The 16,716-nt window shown below is 38.9% G+C and overlaps 1 protein-coding gene across 2 annotated transcripts in view; it reads left to right on the forward strand.

Moving 5' to 3' along the window:
* The window catches only part of LOC114475854 (actin-binding LIM protein 3-like), a 39,150-nt gene extending 23,512 nt beyond the window's left edge, over positions 1–15,638 (forward strand). The window contains exons 8-22 of one of the 2 annotated variants that reach the window (XM_028466995.1): positions 856–914; positions 1,552–1,632; positions 2,261–2,422; positions 2,656–2,748; positions 2,853–2,961; positions 4,445–4,495; positions 5,831–5,971; positions 6,943–7,007; positions 7,186–7,324; positions 11,934–11,966; positions 13,191–13,249; positions 13,636–13,702; positions 13,877–13,884; positions 14,140–14,220; positions 15,069–15,638. In XM_028466995.1, coding sequence (XP_028322796.1) covers positions 856–914; positions 1,552–1,632; positions 2,261–2,422; positions 2,656–2,748; positions 2,853–2,961; positions 4,445–4,495; positions 5,831–5,971; positions 6,943–7,007; positions 7,186–7,324; positions 11,934–11,966; positions 13,191–13,249; positions 13,636–13,702; positions 13,877–13,884; positions 14,140–14,220; positions 15,069–15,182 — 1,262 coding nt within the window. In that variant the 3' untranslated portion in view covers positions 15,183–15,638. The remainder of the gene's footprint in view (positions 1–855; positions 915–1,551; positions 1,633–2,260; positions 2,423–2,655; positions 2,749–2,852; positions 2,962–4,444; positions 4,496–5,830; positions 5,972–6,942; positions 7,008–7,185; positions 7,325–11,933; positions 11,967–13,190; positions 13,250–13,635; positions 13,703–13,876; positions 13,885–14,139; positions 14,221–15,068) is intronic. The other variant, XM_028466996.1, reaches the window with a different exon arrangement.
* The last annotated feature ends 1,078 nt before the right edge of the window (positions 15,639–16,716 follow it).

Consider the following 16,716-nt stretch of genomic DNA (forward strand, 5'->3'; position numbering starts at 1 on the left):
GGTAATGTGTCTTGTTTCTTAACAAGATTGGGATAATTAAAGAAATTATTCCAAGATTTGGATGTAGATTCACAACCGTTTAAATTGATCTTTTTTGCTGCAAAGTGAAGCAAGTACCTGATGTCCAAGCTGTGGAAAAAGCCAATAGTAGTGGAGCATGATACAGGAAAACTGTTGAAGATGATGGGGGGTGCGGACACTGCTTATTCATAAATCTATCATCCATAGCCTGGTTATTCAAACTTGATTTCCAGACAGCATCAGCTTGTCTCAGCCATGTGCGGACACCTTGGACAAGTCAGCAGTCCATCACAGGACCAAACAATTCAGTTTAAACTGTAGACCTGATCTGTACACCTGATTCACAGCAGGAAGTGAGGTTAAGATGACTAAGAAGAAGAAGATGATCAACAAAAGAAGCTGGAAATGTTTTGGTCCTCAACCAGTGTGACAAAGGAAAAATGAATCAAGTCTGATTACACTGAACATAGATGGAACCGTTTGGGCATCCTTGTTTGCAAAAAAAAAAAAAAAGCTTTTCTGTCAGAAGTTTTTCAGATTGCTCTTCTTGGACTGATCAATGGCCCATACTTCATGAAACCTGAAGATGCATCCGCAGAGCTAAAAACGCTCCTCTGCTCAGTCTTCCTGTTCATCTGTGTGAGACCTAAAGAGCTGCATGCTCGTGTGTGTTGTGTGTGTGGGTGCTGGTGATTGATGTTGATGGATTTGAAATGGCCGGATCTATTCTTTGTAGGCTCAGATAAAACTGTACAAACGGCTGCCCACACAATAAACAAAGCAAACTGTCTCCCTGTGTGTGTTTTGTGTGTGTGTGTGTGTGTTTGTGTGTAGGTTCTGAGGTCTGGCATCCCATGTGTAAAGAAGCTGCTCGACTAGAGAGAAAACTTAGGGTAAGTGACTTTCTATTTGCTATAAAAACAAAAACACAAACAGTGGCATGTTTCTTTGAACTGTTCCTTTTCACTCTGTACCCATCCACCCATTCATCTGTATTTCATACAGGCGTCTTTTCAGCCCCACCATGTTTCTGGGGGAAACTCCAACAAATGACTGTGGAGTCGGTGTGTGTCCAATGATAAAGTATCTAAAGATTCAACTTAGGCCCCCATTCTTGCTCCTTTGCATGCAGAATTTTGGTAAATCCATTTGTTTGCAGGTGCTCCAACGGGAAGGGGGATGATTCAATGGTGCGCCTCAAACAAAAGGTTAACCTAAGTTCATGATGCTGGCAATAGCAATGGTAGTAGTTGTGGTTCAGGTGGTCCCTGAGTGAAGGTACCAGTGATTGCACGTACAGTCTGAGGATGTTGTTTACCTCGCTGACACCACAAAAACTTACTAAATGGGGATGAATTAGACCTTAAGTCCCTCCCCTTTGAGCGTTGGCTTCAAACAGATCTTCAGACTTTACATTTGAAGGCAACATGTTGGTTAAATCCTGGATTCTGTCCGAGTTAGCATCTCCTTCATGCTGTCTGTTGTCGTGAGTGTTCTTCCCGCACTGACTTTTGGGTTTTATACTCCCAGCTTCGACGCACCTCTGACACGGCGTCCATATCTCCTCCCAGTTCATCACCGCTCTTCGGCTCACCACGCAAGCTCATCTGCGTGAGTAACCAATGCCACACAGGAACACTTTGGAGTTCTGTAAACCAGTGGTTCCAACTCTGGGGGGTGTGTAACATGACACCACAATGGGGGGTGCGAGAATGGCTTTGCAACATTTTGCATGAAAAATAGAGAAATATTTTTTCTTTGTACTCGAATAACTTTGAGTGTTTTAACATTTTGTTGAAATGTTTGTGGGGAGCCCAACCTCTTCTAACTCTTTTCTGTTTTATTCTGGAGGTTACTGTGTGCATCATCTGGTTTAAAAGGAGATGTAGCTGTAAATGGAAGCAGTCATTTCCTAAAATACTTTCTTGTCATTTTTTTTTACCTTGTGTAATGATGCACAATTACCCACTAATGAATAATATTGAAGGCCAGCTACCATGAAATGCAAATTTCACCAGGCAGATACTTATTTTTTATGTGTGGTTTAATAGTTAGGTGAGGCTTTATTGTGTATATGCTTGTGAGACGAATCAAATTGTCTATGTTCAAAATGTCTTTTAAAATCACTGACTGCTGTCAAACTTAAACCAGTACAGGGTGTTACTACATTATGCTTTACTGCTTTGAGCATTGGAGCTAAAGTGGAGTCCCTGCATGTCTGTGTGTCTGTCTCTGTCAGTCCAAGGCTGACACTGATGTTTTGGACTACAAGCAGCTGGCAGCTCTACCCAAACTCAAAGCTCTTTATGACATCCAGCGACCGGACATCATCCCTTATCAGGCCGACCACGGGCACACACGGCTATCCATCGACACACTGGAAAGATATAACTGTGGACAGGTACAAACACACACACACACGCAGGTACAAATGTATGGGCTAAGTGTCCAAGGCTTGTTATCTCTGCAGACTTTTGTTTTGAGATTGGCTCATGGGAATTTGCTGTTTTTCTAAACCAGTTTACATTTTAATTTCTTTCACTGGTTGTAATAATTACTTGATGTTATACTTGTGACATTTACAATGAGCAACACGCTCTTCCCATAAACTGCAGGCGTTATTGTTTACCTCAGATTCAGGAACCGGGTATAATCAACATGCACGCTGCAACCAATGAGATGATGAGGCTGTTTGAATGGTGTCTTTTCTGCATGACGCCCTCCGAAGTAATAAACTATACTGCCAGTATTATTACAGTGTTTTGGAGGTGCTTGTGGCCTCATTTACTGCCAATACTGAGCTGAAGTGAACAGTTCATGTCTCTCCTCAGGATTTGTTGGACACATTAGATTTGAGAACAAGGAGTTCCTACAGCTCTGCCTTCACTGACTCTCCTGCACACAGTCGCCACGGAGGCTCCCCATTGCAGTATCTCTCTGGTAATGTCACACCAACTCATTAATGTGCGCGCGCACACAGAAAATATGAACCCAAATGCACTTGCATGTTCTCTCATGCATGTCAGCCCGAGTTATTAGATTAGCATGTCAGTGGCTTCAGTGATAAAACCCGGTCTTTGACAGGTGCTGCAGTGCTAAACCAATACCCATTGTTTGAGAATGAAGGAACAAGATCAGCTAATTAAATGAGAAGGGTGGTGCAGTGCATATGTACGGATGTCCCCCGTCACTCTGGGAATTATCATCTCTTTGCACCCTGTGCTGTGATGCACCTTCTATATCCAAATAAGACCTCAAAGGTTGCAGAATGAGCTTCTTACAAGCGATGAGCATTTGTGAGAATAAGTTACCAGAACAAAACTAAAGTCGAAAGTCTGTGCGATGTTGTTTTGCATTCTGTGTTAATAGTTTTGCATTTTCTGATGAACACAAACATGCTTCAGCAACACACTGAATCATAATTTTAAACCCTTAAGCATTGAAGTTTGACTTTTTAAATGAAAAGTTTTCAGAATAGGCTTTGTTGAAATTCTTGTGACCTTCTTTGCTGATGGTTGAACTTACAAATCAGTTTAATGTCTCGTCTTCCTGAATGTTAAACTCTGCAGTCTGTATTTAATGTCCCTCCATATTTCCCTCCGTCTGTCGTCGATCCATTCGATGCATGTTTCCACTCTGAACTCCTTTTTTCTCCAAGGAGAATTTCTCTTTCATCCAAAGTGCCTCACACCATCATGAGTGCAGACAAATTTAGAGCTGATGGTGATTTTTGTTTGCTGGTCATGAATCTTCTCTGATCTGATCCACGTGGTGGAAAGTTCACCCTGCAGAGGATGCCTCTCTACAAAAAGCTGCTGGACACAAATTCTTTTAGCAGATAACGCCATAGAATAGGCCTCATTTATGAGGAAATTGAAGATAATTGAAATTGCGGTGAGAATTAAGTTTGAAAAAATAAAATAAATCCCACAATGCAATACAAAAAATGTCAGTAAGAGTGTTTACAGTGGAGACCAAAACTAAATTTCAAGTGACAATTTAAACCTTTTTCCTTTCTTTCACAAAAAATGATCATGGGTAGCAGCTTTGACATTTCTTATTAATTACCGATGTTGGTTATGTTTTTCCAGCACTGTTTTCAGTGGATGTGCAGCTAAATGTCTCCATTATTTTCAGGTTTCTGCAGCTTCCTCCTCTCCTTGTTATTCCTGGACCATCTGCTTTCCCATCACCATATTGAACCAGTGAACATGTCATATTAAGACCCTCTGTATGCCAGTCAGGGTGTCAGAATGCACTGCACCCCCACTGCTTTACTTTACCTGTGCTGCCAGCTTTATTGCGAAAGACTGTGCACAGCCATTGTAGAGATTGGATGATAAAAGAGATCCAGATTACTCATCTCTCCTCTCCTCCTGCCTTTGCTTTTAGTTTCTAACTAGATTCTGGTTTCTGTTCACAGCTGCTGAGGAGACGAACATTTACAGGAAAACCTCCCTCTACAGAGGACAAGGTTGGTTGATTTCTCACTCGTTCATGCTTTTATTGGCTTTCTGTTGAGCCATCTACCTGTCCATCAGTTTGATTCATGCGCACGCTGGAGTGAAGTCTGTCTGGTATCTTGTTTTGATACCAACTCCGGAAAGAAATCTCTACTATTCTCTTCTGATCTTGAATCATCTTCACATAGTTTCAGATGACATTTGGTCGTCTGCTTGAGGAGAATGTGAAAGAACACAAAGGTCTCTGAATGTCCTGTGATAATATAACTATTATTAATATAAATCTGAGTTGGAGGATTGGTAGTCGGATTAAAAAGGAGAATGCAGCTGATGCTTGGAAAGGGTAATTAAAAGTGAGCAAAGCGTTGCCAAACGGTGAGCTTGTAGGTGATCCATCAGGGCTCTGACAGCTGGTGGCCCAGAGTTACAGTTCCTCTGGAAGACTTTTGCATGATTTACGTTGCTTTCCCAAAATGCTGACAAGCCTTCCTCTTCAGTCGGAGCCAGCGAGCGCTGGCCTGAGCATTGAATATCAATGCAAAACATGAATCATGTGCTGAGCGTTTCATTGTAAAAGGCCATCATCGAGGTTTGAACACCAGATATAGTGTGTGAGAGACGCTTTGCTCCAGTTTGAGAACATAAGCTATTAATAGGTCCTTATGGAGCGGTTTGGTTATATTACCAGAGCAGACAACAGAGATACAGGAGGAAGAGTGTGAAAGCAGCAGATAATACTAAATGTTGAGGATAAAATTGTTGCTTTCTGCTTTAGAAAGATGAATAAAACTACACTTACTTAATGTTACGCTTAACAAAATATATCAACAAGGCAGGGAACGAAAAGCCGTTCATTATACACCAAATCAAACATAATGGTTAAAATAAAAAAGGCCCATCAATTGATACATTGTTACTGGGCAGTCCTTAATAATCATCAAAAATTTAATAGGATTTGGGTTCAGTTCAAATTAGATTTTTCCAAAGAACAAAAGTCATGTCCGTGAACCTGAAGTAATATTGGACAAATGACCTTTCATTGAAGGTACTCTCTCGTTTGTTGTCTATCTCTTTTTGTTCCGTCTACTAAAACCATTCTGCAGATGCAGCTTTTACCCACAACTTTAATTTCACATTATATTCTTTTTCTGTCAACATCTCGTCACACACAATATTGTGCATCACAGGTTGTAAGTAATTTTTTTATTGTTAAGTAAACCATATGTTGTAACACTCCTCTGTTTCTCATCAGATCTTTGTTCTTTTGCTGACAACACTTTATTCTCCACGTAATTGAATAAAAGCAAGCCTTGGTCCCTTGTCTAATTTTCCTTTCTGAATTTTAGACGTCCACGTTTCCCCAACAGTCGGTAGAAGTAAGATCAACAAGAATCTACTGGATAATTCCAGCCGTCTTTCTTCTTCCAACTGTAACGGTGTCTTTCACCCGGAGTCCAACTACTTTCCATATTCAGGCTCTCCTAAAGGTACACCACCCTCTTTTAAATCTGTAAATAGCCATAACATTATGACCTGATTCTGTTTGCTCACCTTTTTTTATTATTTATTTTATTATTATTTAAAAAAGCGTTTTTTATACCGACACTTCAAGACAGACATCATTTTCACACACCAGTGAGATCCTGGGAATAGAATGGCTTTTGAATAAGTTCAGGGCATCATATGTCCTAAACAATTTAATTCCCACTCTTTATTCAACTGTACTCCTTTGAATATTAAGAAAGTTTTAACTCATGCATTGGTTGAGGTAGCAACAAGCCTTGGCGCCTCCTGAAGCCTGGCATGGACTTTGCACATGGATTATATCTCAGCAGGTACAAACATCTATTGTCACTTGCAGCAACAGACACACCCAACCACACTTCATTATCAGTGCACGCACATTTGAAGCGTTTTGACTGGGAACTAGTAACTGATGCAGTGGGCTTGGGTAGTAATACCTTATATCTATCTATCTATCTATCTATCTATCTATCTATCTATCTATCTATCTATCTATCTATCTATCTATCTATCTATCTATCTATCTATCTATCTATCTATCTATCTATCTATCTATCTATCTATCCCTGGTCATGACGTAACTGGAGGGATGGAATGAGAAGCACCACTATGTTCAAGCGACTTATCACGGTGACTGCAGTCGCTACCGTCGCGTTCGGTGTGAACGCACCCTGAGCCTTACGTCATTACTTTTAATTAGTCATGGTAATACCGTATACCACGGTAAAATAGGGAGGAGGTTTGACAGTATCAAAATTTTGATACCGCCCAACTCTATGATGCAGATGTTTTAGGGTAATCAGTGTTTACTTTTAGCTTTTATTGGTTATAATCTGTCTAATTGTACGCTAAATATTCCAGAGAACAAAGTAATGAAAATAAATCTGCAGAGTGACAAATGTATTCATTCTTTTCTTGTGATGTGTTTTTCCAGTATCCAGAGTGAGGAGGTTTTCATCAGGAGGAGAAGAGGATGGATGGAACTGTAACAATAACAGGGTAGGAAAGAATGACATGCTCTCCTTAACTTCATTGTTATGCTGTAGGTTTGTCTTAATAATTAATGGGACAAGTGATTTAAATGCTGCTCTCCAGTTTGAGACATTAACTGTACTTTTAATTCTTCCACGTTCCATGCTTACAGCCGTCTATCCCTCCTGTCTCTCCCTCCTTACAGGGGATCGGGAGGTTAATCCTAAAGGAGGAGATGAAAGCACGATCGGGTTTGCACAACGACACTTGGGGAAGTCGACAGACTTCCTGCTGTAGCAGCAAGGATGTGCTGAACAACCTGGCATATACTTCTCTAAATGGCTGTAAGATCCTCAGCCTTTTCACGAGTGCTCAAATCTGACATAGAAATACATAATCTACAAATTGTTGGCATTCTCGCTTGACGATTTGTGATTGAAGTCACAACACGATGAAATTCTTTGTCATCTTGTGTCCCAGCTTGTAAAGGTCCTTAAGGTATTTTACTCTATTAGATTATCAGCATGGCATCTATGAAGGTCAGTGCATGATTCTGTCTCACTAACACCTATTTTACTGAGTCCAATATCTCAATGATTTAAAATAGTGATTGAATACAATGTACACATCTTTCATCCAACTTTATAATAGGCGTATATGAGAATTAGCTTCCTAGCTGGTAATAAATGCGTCACATTCCTTTCACGCCTGATTCACCTGAGTCCTTATCAGGTTTCTGCAAAGCTTGATAAAAAATACAGTTCAATTAGGTTGGGTGCTTTGGAGTTTCTTTGGAGCTCTTTAAATCTTTGACTTTTTTGTTGTTTCAAAGCTTTAAGAAAAGGTCAGAATTCAGAGGGTGATGAGGATCAATGCCGTATGTAGGTTAGATATATGTTACCCGACACCTTTATTATAGAATAAATCTGCTGCTTTGGTTGTTTTGCTGACCAAGACTCAGTGGGAGGAGTTCAGTAAACTGTATTAAGCCTCCTATTGATCCCATCCCTCATTGCATTCAACACGTGTACAAAGACGGAGTGATTGAGAGCCAGTGTGTTTGGGTGGAGGTCAGTGGGGAATGAGAGAGAGGGGGAATGTAATAGAAAGTGAATTCAATACAAAAAAAGAGTGAGTGGGTGCAAAGGCAATTTGGGGCATTTAAAGGGAAGATGTATGACATGAAGCCTTAAAGTTAATCTGGGTCAGCGAGGGACTTCACCCCCCCCCCCCCCACCCCCCCCCCCACCCTCACCCCCATCCTCACCGGCTTTCACTGAAACCGGGTTAACTGTTAGACTGCTGGATCCTCTGCATAGAAAGTGAGACTAATAGGTATCAGCTAGTAAAGCAGAACTAGGTACATTTTTCACCTTTATAAATCCTTCTCATAGTCCTTGTGAGGGTAATACAAGTGTTTATGGGGTGATTGGGGGGGTCTTTCATCTCCCCCTTCTGTCTTTGGCCAGAAAACCGCACTTGCAACTTTCCTGCCTCCCACCTGGTGGCAAGACGTACTGCTTTACGGCAGCCCAATACAAACTAATGCTAGATTACACGGTTGTTTACAAATTCACTTTTCTCAAACTTATATCATGGCGGAGCCAGCAAAAAAAAGGCAGAGAAGACTTTTGTCCGAGGAACGGAGCAACTCCATGCAGTGACAGCTCAGCAACGATCACACACTGTCGTCGTGGCAACAGGCACGCACACTCACAACTCAGCGCTCCATCAGGCAGCACACACACAAATATCCATCTATCCATCTGTCCATTTTCAGAGCTGCTTTGTCAGCACACAAACAAACGACAGTTTAGACCGGGCCCAAAAAAATAAAGCCCGACCCGACTAGAGCACGACCCATTAACTTAAATTGTAGGACCGAAGCAAACCACACGTAAATTCTTTCATTGAGCGTATTGTAGCTGGTAGATTAGTAGCGCGGTGCCTCGCGCAGTGAGGGGGGAGGGGGTGGCGCACACACTCATCGCAGCCCAAAAGGTATTGTAATGACGTGACTCGAGCCGTTATTACAGTTTTACAGGCTTTAATGGAGGTCGTAGTAACACGCCACAAATAAACAATCAAACACCGGGCGGCCCGTGCATTGAGCGCAGACCTGACTGAAGCACGCAATCATATTTGTTCCTTGCGCTCCATTAGCAAGTGAGGAATGAGCAAAATCAGCAAATAATATTCAGTGAATGTGAACGCTGAACAACTAAACGCAACACAAAGCCGTCAATATCCCGTCACTACTAGCAGAAGTCACTTTAGAAATGATGCCACAACAATATAGAAGTGTTTTTGAGTTTATTAAAAAATAATAAGTTAAATTAAGATTTTTGTTAAAAAAAGTAAAAAAAAAAAAAAAAAGTTAAAAATGAAGCCCGGGCCGACAGCTGAACGGGAAAATGAGGCCAAAAATCTAAACACTAAAACAAACACATCACACACATTTCCACACTCCCTTTCGTATTACTCCCCCATCATTCATTTATTTTACTTATCTCTCTTCCTCATACTGTTCACATGGTCATGTGTGAAAGCACCCTTAGTGTCACTGTTGTATTAGGATTTTTCTGTGATCGGTTGCTACCGTCTCGGGAGAGCAAAGGTGCGCATGTAGCTGTGGGGTGGGGCAGGCGGTGGGAGGTGCAGAGTTTTTACGACAGTGACATAACCAAAGAGGGCCTTTAGGGGGAGCGCTAAGCGCAAGTTACTTAGTTCTCCTTTAAAACTCCTGACAGCATTCATTTATTCAACAATTGAAATCCTAACACAACATTTTCATCTCACTAAGTGGTCAAAAAAAAAAGAAGAATACTTGCAGTAAAGTTCATCCATCCCTGATGTACAAAGTTAATTTTAGCTATGCTAAAAGGAAACCCTTCTTGCCTGCCTTCTATTAATTATTCAAGCACAATTTTGGGTCTGAAATGAAAATATCTCATGGAAGGAAAGAAAAGGAAAAAAATGACCACAAGATGCCTTTATTGTCCCCAGAGGACAAAATAATCATATGGACTTGAATTACCTTTCCTGTGACAAGATTTGAACTGAATTGAAAATTGATGGGCCACTGCAAAGAATATTTAAATCATTGAATTTAATCTTCAAATATACTTGTTTTAAAAACAGCATTATTTTTGCATTCAAAAGCCACACATGCCTCATCACGTGTGAACATGAATAGAAAACAGTTGCAATGATCATATTATTCATGCATTTTATTTATAATGCATTGATAAAATGTCAGTGTAACAGGTCAAAAGCATAAAATCAAATTTTCAAAAATGTTAGAAAAAAAAGAATAAAATACATCTACAAACAATCTGAGGGGAAGAACAAAATATTTTGCTGAATAGAAAAGTTTTTAGTTTTTTGCCTTTTTTAAAATCTTTCTCCCATCGTGCTGAATGGTGTCGAGTCTTGTTTATTATGTGTGAGTGAGTTGACACGGAGGGAGAGTGCTGTGTTTAATCCCAATTTCTACTACAAATTATTATTTAGACAACAAAGAATTTAAGGTGAAAAGCTGTCTTTATTATTATTATTATTATTATTATTATTATTATTATTATTATTATTATTATTAATAATAAAACTTCTGATTCCACTGGTCATCCTAATTTTTCCCAACATTTCCTGATTTTCAAACTGCATAAAACAATGCTGCCGGCTTGGCTGCTGCTCAACTCATGGTGCAGAACTGAGAGTGGCACTTGGAGAGTGAAGGGTTAAGGACCGCTTGGCAAATTAATTGTGTGGGTACTTTGTTATGTGCACTGATGTAAAACTAGATCCTGGACACTGCATAGGCACACTGCAGAAAAGTCTGACAGCTAACCAGACATTTCTTTTATCATTATTGACCTCAGTGGTCACTTAGTTTTCCTTCTGTCAATATTGCTGAATTTATTCTGTGCAGCTTCTCTTCCCTGCTTTATATTGTGGTTCTGGCTTTGGCGTAATATTGCATTAAAAAAAAAAAAAAAAAAAAAGGCATAGAATCCATCAATAGTACAACGTGTATCCAGGCTCTGCCATAAACATACAATTTTAACATTAGCTGTTCAGCTACACGTCCTGATGGAGCCTGACTGTGCCAATGGTACTCCATATTTTATATTATGTCTAGGTCGTGACTGAGATTATTTCTTCATGTGGATATTGCAGGGGATGTACTTCCTCCTGCTGATGTTTTATGAATGTCCCACAACAAATGGCTGTTTTATTGCCCTCCCTTTGAATGGCCCAGTTTTACTGAGCGGTAGATCAAATTAACAGTCTATCATACTGTTAGTTTGAACAATCAGATGCGATAAAGCCTAATTATTACGATTAAACAATAAATATAAAGCTGATACAGTGATAATCAAACTGATCTGATAAAGTTGTAAAGAGCAGCTGGGTTTAAGAAGTTGGTGAACTGTTCATAGGTGTGTTTATAGTGCTCTAAAGTTGACTTGGTCGTATTTCATTTGATATTTTTGAACATGCATTGTTCTGGTATTTTGTATTTTCTCCGTTCAAACCATTATTCTTTTTCATAGTCCTACTTTGGGTAACTTAAGGCCCAGGGCATTTGGGGTAGCTCCACAGGAAAAGTTCTCCAGTCTGACAGACGGATTATATGTTGAGACAGACAGTGCCATATCTCTAATTTAGAGTCTTAAATGAATTAAATGTGTTTTAAACTGTGTAAGGAAATGGGTCAAACCTACAATCCTCAACCTGGGATACAGCTAGATTATGAAATTGTATTTTTTTGGCAAATTTTGATGAACATTATCAGTGTAATATTACTTAATTAATGCATACTTAATGTTGAACATATCAGCCTGATGAATTTGTGGTTAAGAAACTGAATGAAAGGGTTTTTTTTTTTTTACTCTGTGTAAAACTGGTCGGGTTAAGATAATATCTTATGTGTTTCTTTGTGTTTTTCAGCTGCTGCAGGTTCCATCTACAGTGCAGACAGCGGTGAGTGTCCAATTAGAATTTCGATATCTCACACTTAAACGCCCACTGTTATCCATACACACCTGACAGGCAAGCCGATCAATGAGTCTGGCCTAATGCTGAAATAATCTTCCTTGCTTTGGAAGCTACAGTGGGGCAAAAATGTATTTAGTCGGCCACCAATTGTGCAAGTTCTCCCACTTAAAAAGTGGGAATTAATGAATTAATGGCTAAATCCCTGGATAAAATAAATATTTGGTCACCTACAAACAAGCAACATTTCTGGCTCTCACAGATCTGTAACTTCTTCTGGATTTTTTTTTTCTTCTTATTTTGTCTCTCATAGTTGAAATATACCTATGATGAAAATTACAGGCCTCTCTCATCTTTCCAAGGTGTAGAAAGGTCTGACTTTAGGTCTTTGACACTGAACCAATCAGTCATCTTTTTTAAATACAGTCATGTAAGATCCAGTACATGACGCAAGAGTATTATCATCTAACACTCTTAAATCCCACTAAAATGTATGTTGTAATTGAAGCATGTTGCACTGAAAACACCATAATCACATCAGTTAATTATAGTGAGTGGCACAAGTGTAAAGAAGTGATAAATGTGTTGCATAGACCAACTGTTTGACACTGTTGAGCACTATTCATCTGTGGGACTATGACCCATCTATTTGCCTGAGAATAGTAGATAAAAAAACCAATTAAAGTTCAATACCACACAAAATCTGCATTTGCGCTACACACAAGCCAGTATTCTGCTGAATCATGGTTGTGATTGATTTCCATCCAACCTCCGAGTGAGTGAACAGGATGAAAGATAAGCAGGTGAGAGATGAAGGAGGGAAAGGATGGAGGAAGAATTGAACATGGAGAAGTAGAGAGAAAGAATGAAGCTGAGTGAAGCTCTGCTGCTCTCTGCTGCTGCAGCTGCTCCACTGCAGACATACATCATGGATAATGTCTATCTTTGGCCTATGCATTGGTTTGCTGTCAAATTAGTGTTGACAATTTTCTGAGCTATACCATGATACCTCTAAGACAGCTGGAGCTGACGACATCAGCTGATTTTCTCTAAAGTGAATCTGTAACTTATCAAAGGTGTTTTACATAATAAAAAAAGCTCCTTACTGTTAAATAAGTTAACCAAAATATCAAATGATTTGTTGCTTTTAGTAAATGCACAAGATCATTAATGACCCTCTGCATATCTTTTATGTACCGTTGGCTTCTTCAGACTCGTACGTCACCAAATCTGCATCGTTGCCAGGATACGGCAGAACTGGACCCAACAGGGTGAGCATGTTTGTTTATGACGACCTGTTTTTTTCCTTTGTATTGTTCACTCTAAAATGACAAAGTGGTGAGTAGCACATACAGTCATGAGTGTAGAAGGAGCTTCTGGGGTCAGAGTCTGGGTGTGATGTCCTTGGAAGTTGTAAAATGTAATTGAGAAGGACGTTGGTTGGTTTTTGCTGATGTGACAATATGTAGTCTTTCCTTTCATTGCAACATATGACAAAGTCCTTCATCCGCTACTGAACCGAAAACTCATTGGTATAAGTTGTGCTTTGATGACCAAGCAATAGAAAGTCACTGTTGTTACTATAGTGGGATTATTCAGACTATACTGTATTTCTTCTTTTTCCTCGAAGTTCTCCTAATTTGTTCTTTATTTGCAGACTGGGAGCGCATGTACAGATTATTACCAATATGATAGCAGTAATGCTGTGAACTGGCAGATCAAAGGCAAGTTTTTTTGTGTTTTTTTTTTTTTTTTTTTTTACAAACACTTCCTGAATACCTTGTTTTAGTTCCCACTTTTGAAGGCAAGATACTTAATCTATGCATCATGCAGCAATTTGAATGCATTGCTATTAAATGTGTCATTTTCTCCCTATTTTCCCCTCTGCTTTGCTTCAGAGTACAAGGTAAGATGTATGTAAATCCTTTTCACAGCAAGAGGATCAATACATGATCAATAGGAATGACGTTTTGTTTTCCTATTCAACTAAATCAATCTTATTTGAGGACATTGGCCGTATAAAGCCAGGTGTATCCTTAAGATACAATATCCACTTAGAAGTACACCAACATATATTTCTGCTGCAATCCTGGCAAGGTTTATTCCGTTTGACTGAAATAATAATATTAAAAGGATAATCTTCTTTCTCTGTGTCGGTCAGATCTACCCGTATGATGCTCTGGTGGTTTCTGTCAGAGGCCAGCAGCGCCTCCCCACTGATGTGGACCGAGCCAGACTGGAGGTAAAATAATACTCGACTCACTTTGACAAACGCCACACGGAATTTACGCGTCATAAACCACGACAAACACAAAAAAGAAATGTCAAACTCTTGATGAGAAAAGTTGGAAGAGAGAAATGGATGAATATTTATAAAGTGAAGATGTAATGCTGAAAAATACATTAAAAAATTATGTGAATAAAAGGAGCTTAAAATAAACCCGATGTGGGCTGAATATTTATTTATAGACTGAATGTTAAAAAATATACTTTCCATGTTTTCATTTGGCAAACCCTGAATGAATCATCCTGGCTTTACAATTAAAATGTTCCCAGCTAGCCTAAACAAAGCAGATTCATCACAAAGTGGAAACCATGGTTAGTTTATGGTTCTTCCTTTTGTTTCTGCTCACAAGTACTGGTACCTTTTTCATTTCAGGAAAGCACCAGAAATCTTTTCAGTCTTTGATTTTTTTTTTTTCTTTCTTTGATGGTTAAATTGAGTGAAACCTCATCGTAAACTAAATGACAAAGAATAACGGGACTCGCAGGGACACATATGGATAGGAAGCAGATGTTTGCACAAACGGAAGCTGTGATTTTTCAAAAATAAAATACCCAATGCACTTATGAAAAGAAAATACTTAAAAAAAACCTTATTCTCCTTTTGCTGCACTGATGGTTGAGTAGTGACCGCTGCTTTAAAGTGCAAACAGGCTGAAGGTTTACTTGACAGACATGACTGACTCTACACATGCTGATTTCTCCCATTGAAAGCTGTCTTTTAGAAGCTCTCCATTAAAAAGTACTGCCTGTCACGTTTCCCTGGTGATGTTGGTTTATATTACTAGATTATTTCTCTCGTTACAGCGTCATCTTTCCCCTGAAGAATTTCACAGAGTCTTCGGCATGTCCATGTCAACGTTTGACCGTCTCGCTCAGTGGAAAAAGAATGAAATGAAGAAACGTGTCCGACTTTTCTGAATCGTCTGACCTTCCAAAGTTCTACTAACATCGGCGCGCTCAGCTCCCACAGCTGATACACGATGCCCAGGACAGTGCTGGTTCCCAACGAGGATCAGAATGAAACATGTTCTGTTCCACTGATGGCATATGAGATGATATGATCAAAGCTCCTCCTGTTTCTTTCTAGCGATACATGAAGTCAGACTGTTACTGACACGGAGACACTGAGGTTGAGCTGCTTCTGCCTCCATAAGCAGCCGATGGCTTTGATTTAAAACGAGCCTCACAGTGAACATTTGACAAGCAGATCAGACTTTACTACTTTGTGACGAAACATATGGATTTAGATTCAATAAGAAGTGAACAAACGCAGCATTAGAGATGCACACATGTTGGTTTTATACTGTGCAATTTCAAACACCGGAAACCAAAGGTTTACGTCTGCATTTTAAGTTTTGACTTTGATGTTGAAAAGGCCATATAATGCACTTTTTTTTTTTTTTTTCTGCTGAGGAATTAATGCTTAATTTGAGTTAAACATGAATAAGTGAGATTCTTTTATCTTGGTTTCAAAAAAGTGTGAGAGTTATGCTGCTGTCCAGGGTGCACCCACATTATGCTCAGAGTAATCTGAAGTGGAAACGATCTTTCCTTTCACGTGGATAATCAAATTAGCAAAATGAACAAGAGTGTGAAACATCTAATTGTAGGTGAAGCTGTCGTAGCATCTGATCAACAAGAAAATCACTTCATTGGATGAATATGCAGAAGAGAAATGGGAAGAAAAGGAAGTAATGTGTAGAAAGGTCTGGTGCTGGGTTTGATAAATGTTACAGAGAATAAAGAGTTTCCACAAAACCACTAAAGTTAAAATCATGTGTACTGATTGGAAAGCTATGTCTGATTTAATCAGGATGGATTAATAAAAGTCAAATTCAAACAAACATTGGATTTTAAGTGTCTTTATAAACATTCTAATTTTAGTTTAAATCACATTTTCCAAATAAGAAACTATTTTATGTATATTTGGCATTTAAGGTATAGTATTGTAAGAATTACAATAAATGTACACAAATTGTCCAATAATTGTAAAAAAAATACAAAATCCTGGAGTTACTATTATCTGTGACTTCATGTTTTACACATTCCACATGAATTATAGATGTTTATTACACCAAAATCTAACTTTATGTACAAAAGTGCTCAAATTTCTGTTACAAAAAATGTAATGTCATAAAAAAAATCAGCAAGTGTGTGTGTGTGCTGTGACCCACTTGAGATTAAACTGGGTCGTATTGGACACCTGTGCAGTTCTGATTTTGACAGAAAATTTTACTTTAATTTTAATCATAGACTTTTAAATAAGCTATGTAGTTATTGTCCAAATTTAGTTGTTGGGACAATTTCAGTTATAGTCTAGTTTTATTCAACTATATATGGCATTAAGATTTTATTCGATTTTTTTTATCGTTACAGATAATGTGGAATAAAATATACAGTTTATGCATTTTTAAAAATATTCAGTCACCATTTCCACATGAGTTCTGATTAT

Source organism: Gouania willdenowi, chromosome 14 (genome assembly GCF_900634775.1).
Source record: "Gouania willdenowi chromosome 14, fGouWil2.1, whole genome shotgun sequence".
Classification (NCBI taxonomy): Eukaryota; Metazoa; Chordata; class Actinopteri; order Blenniiformes; family Gobiesocidae; genus Gouania; species Gouania willdenowi.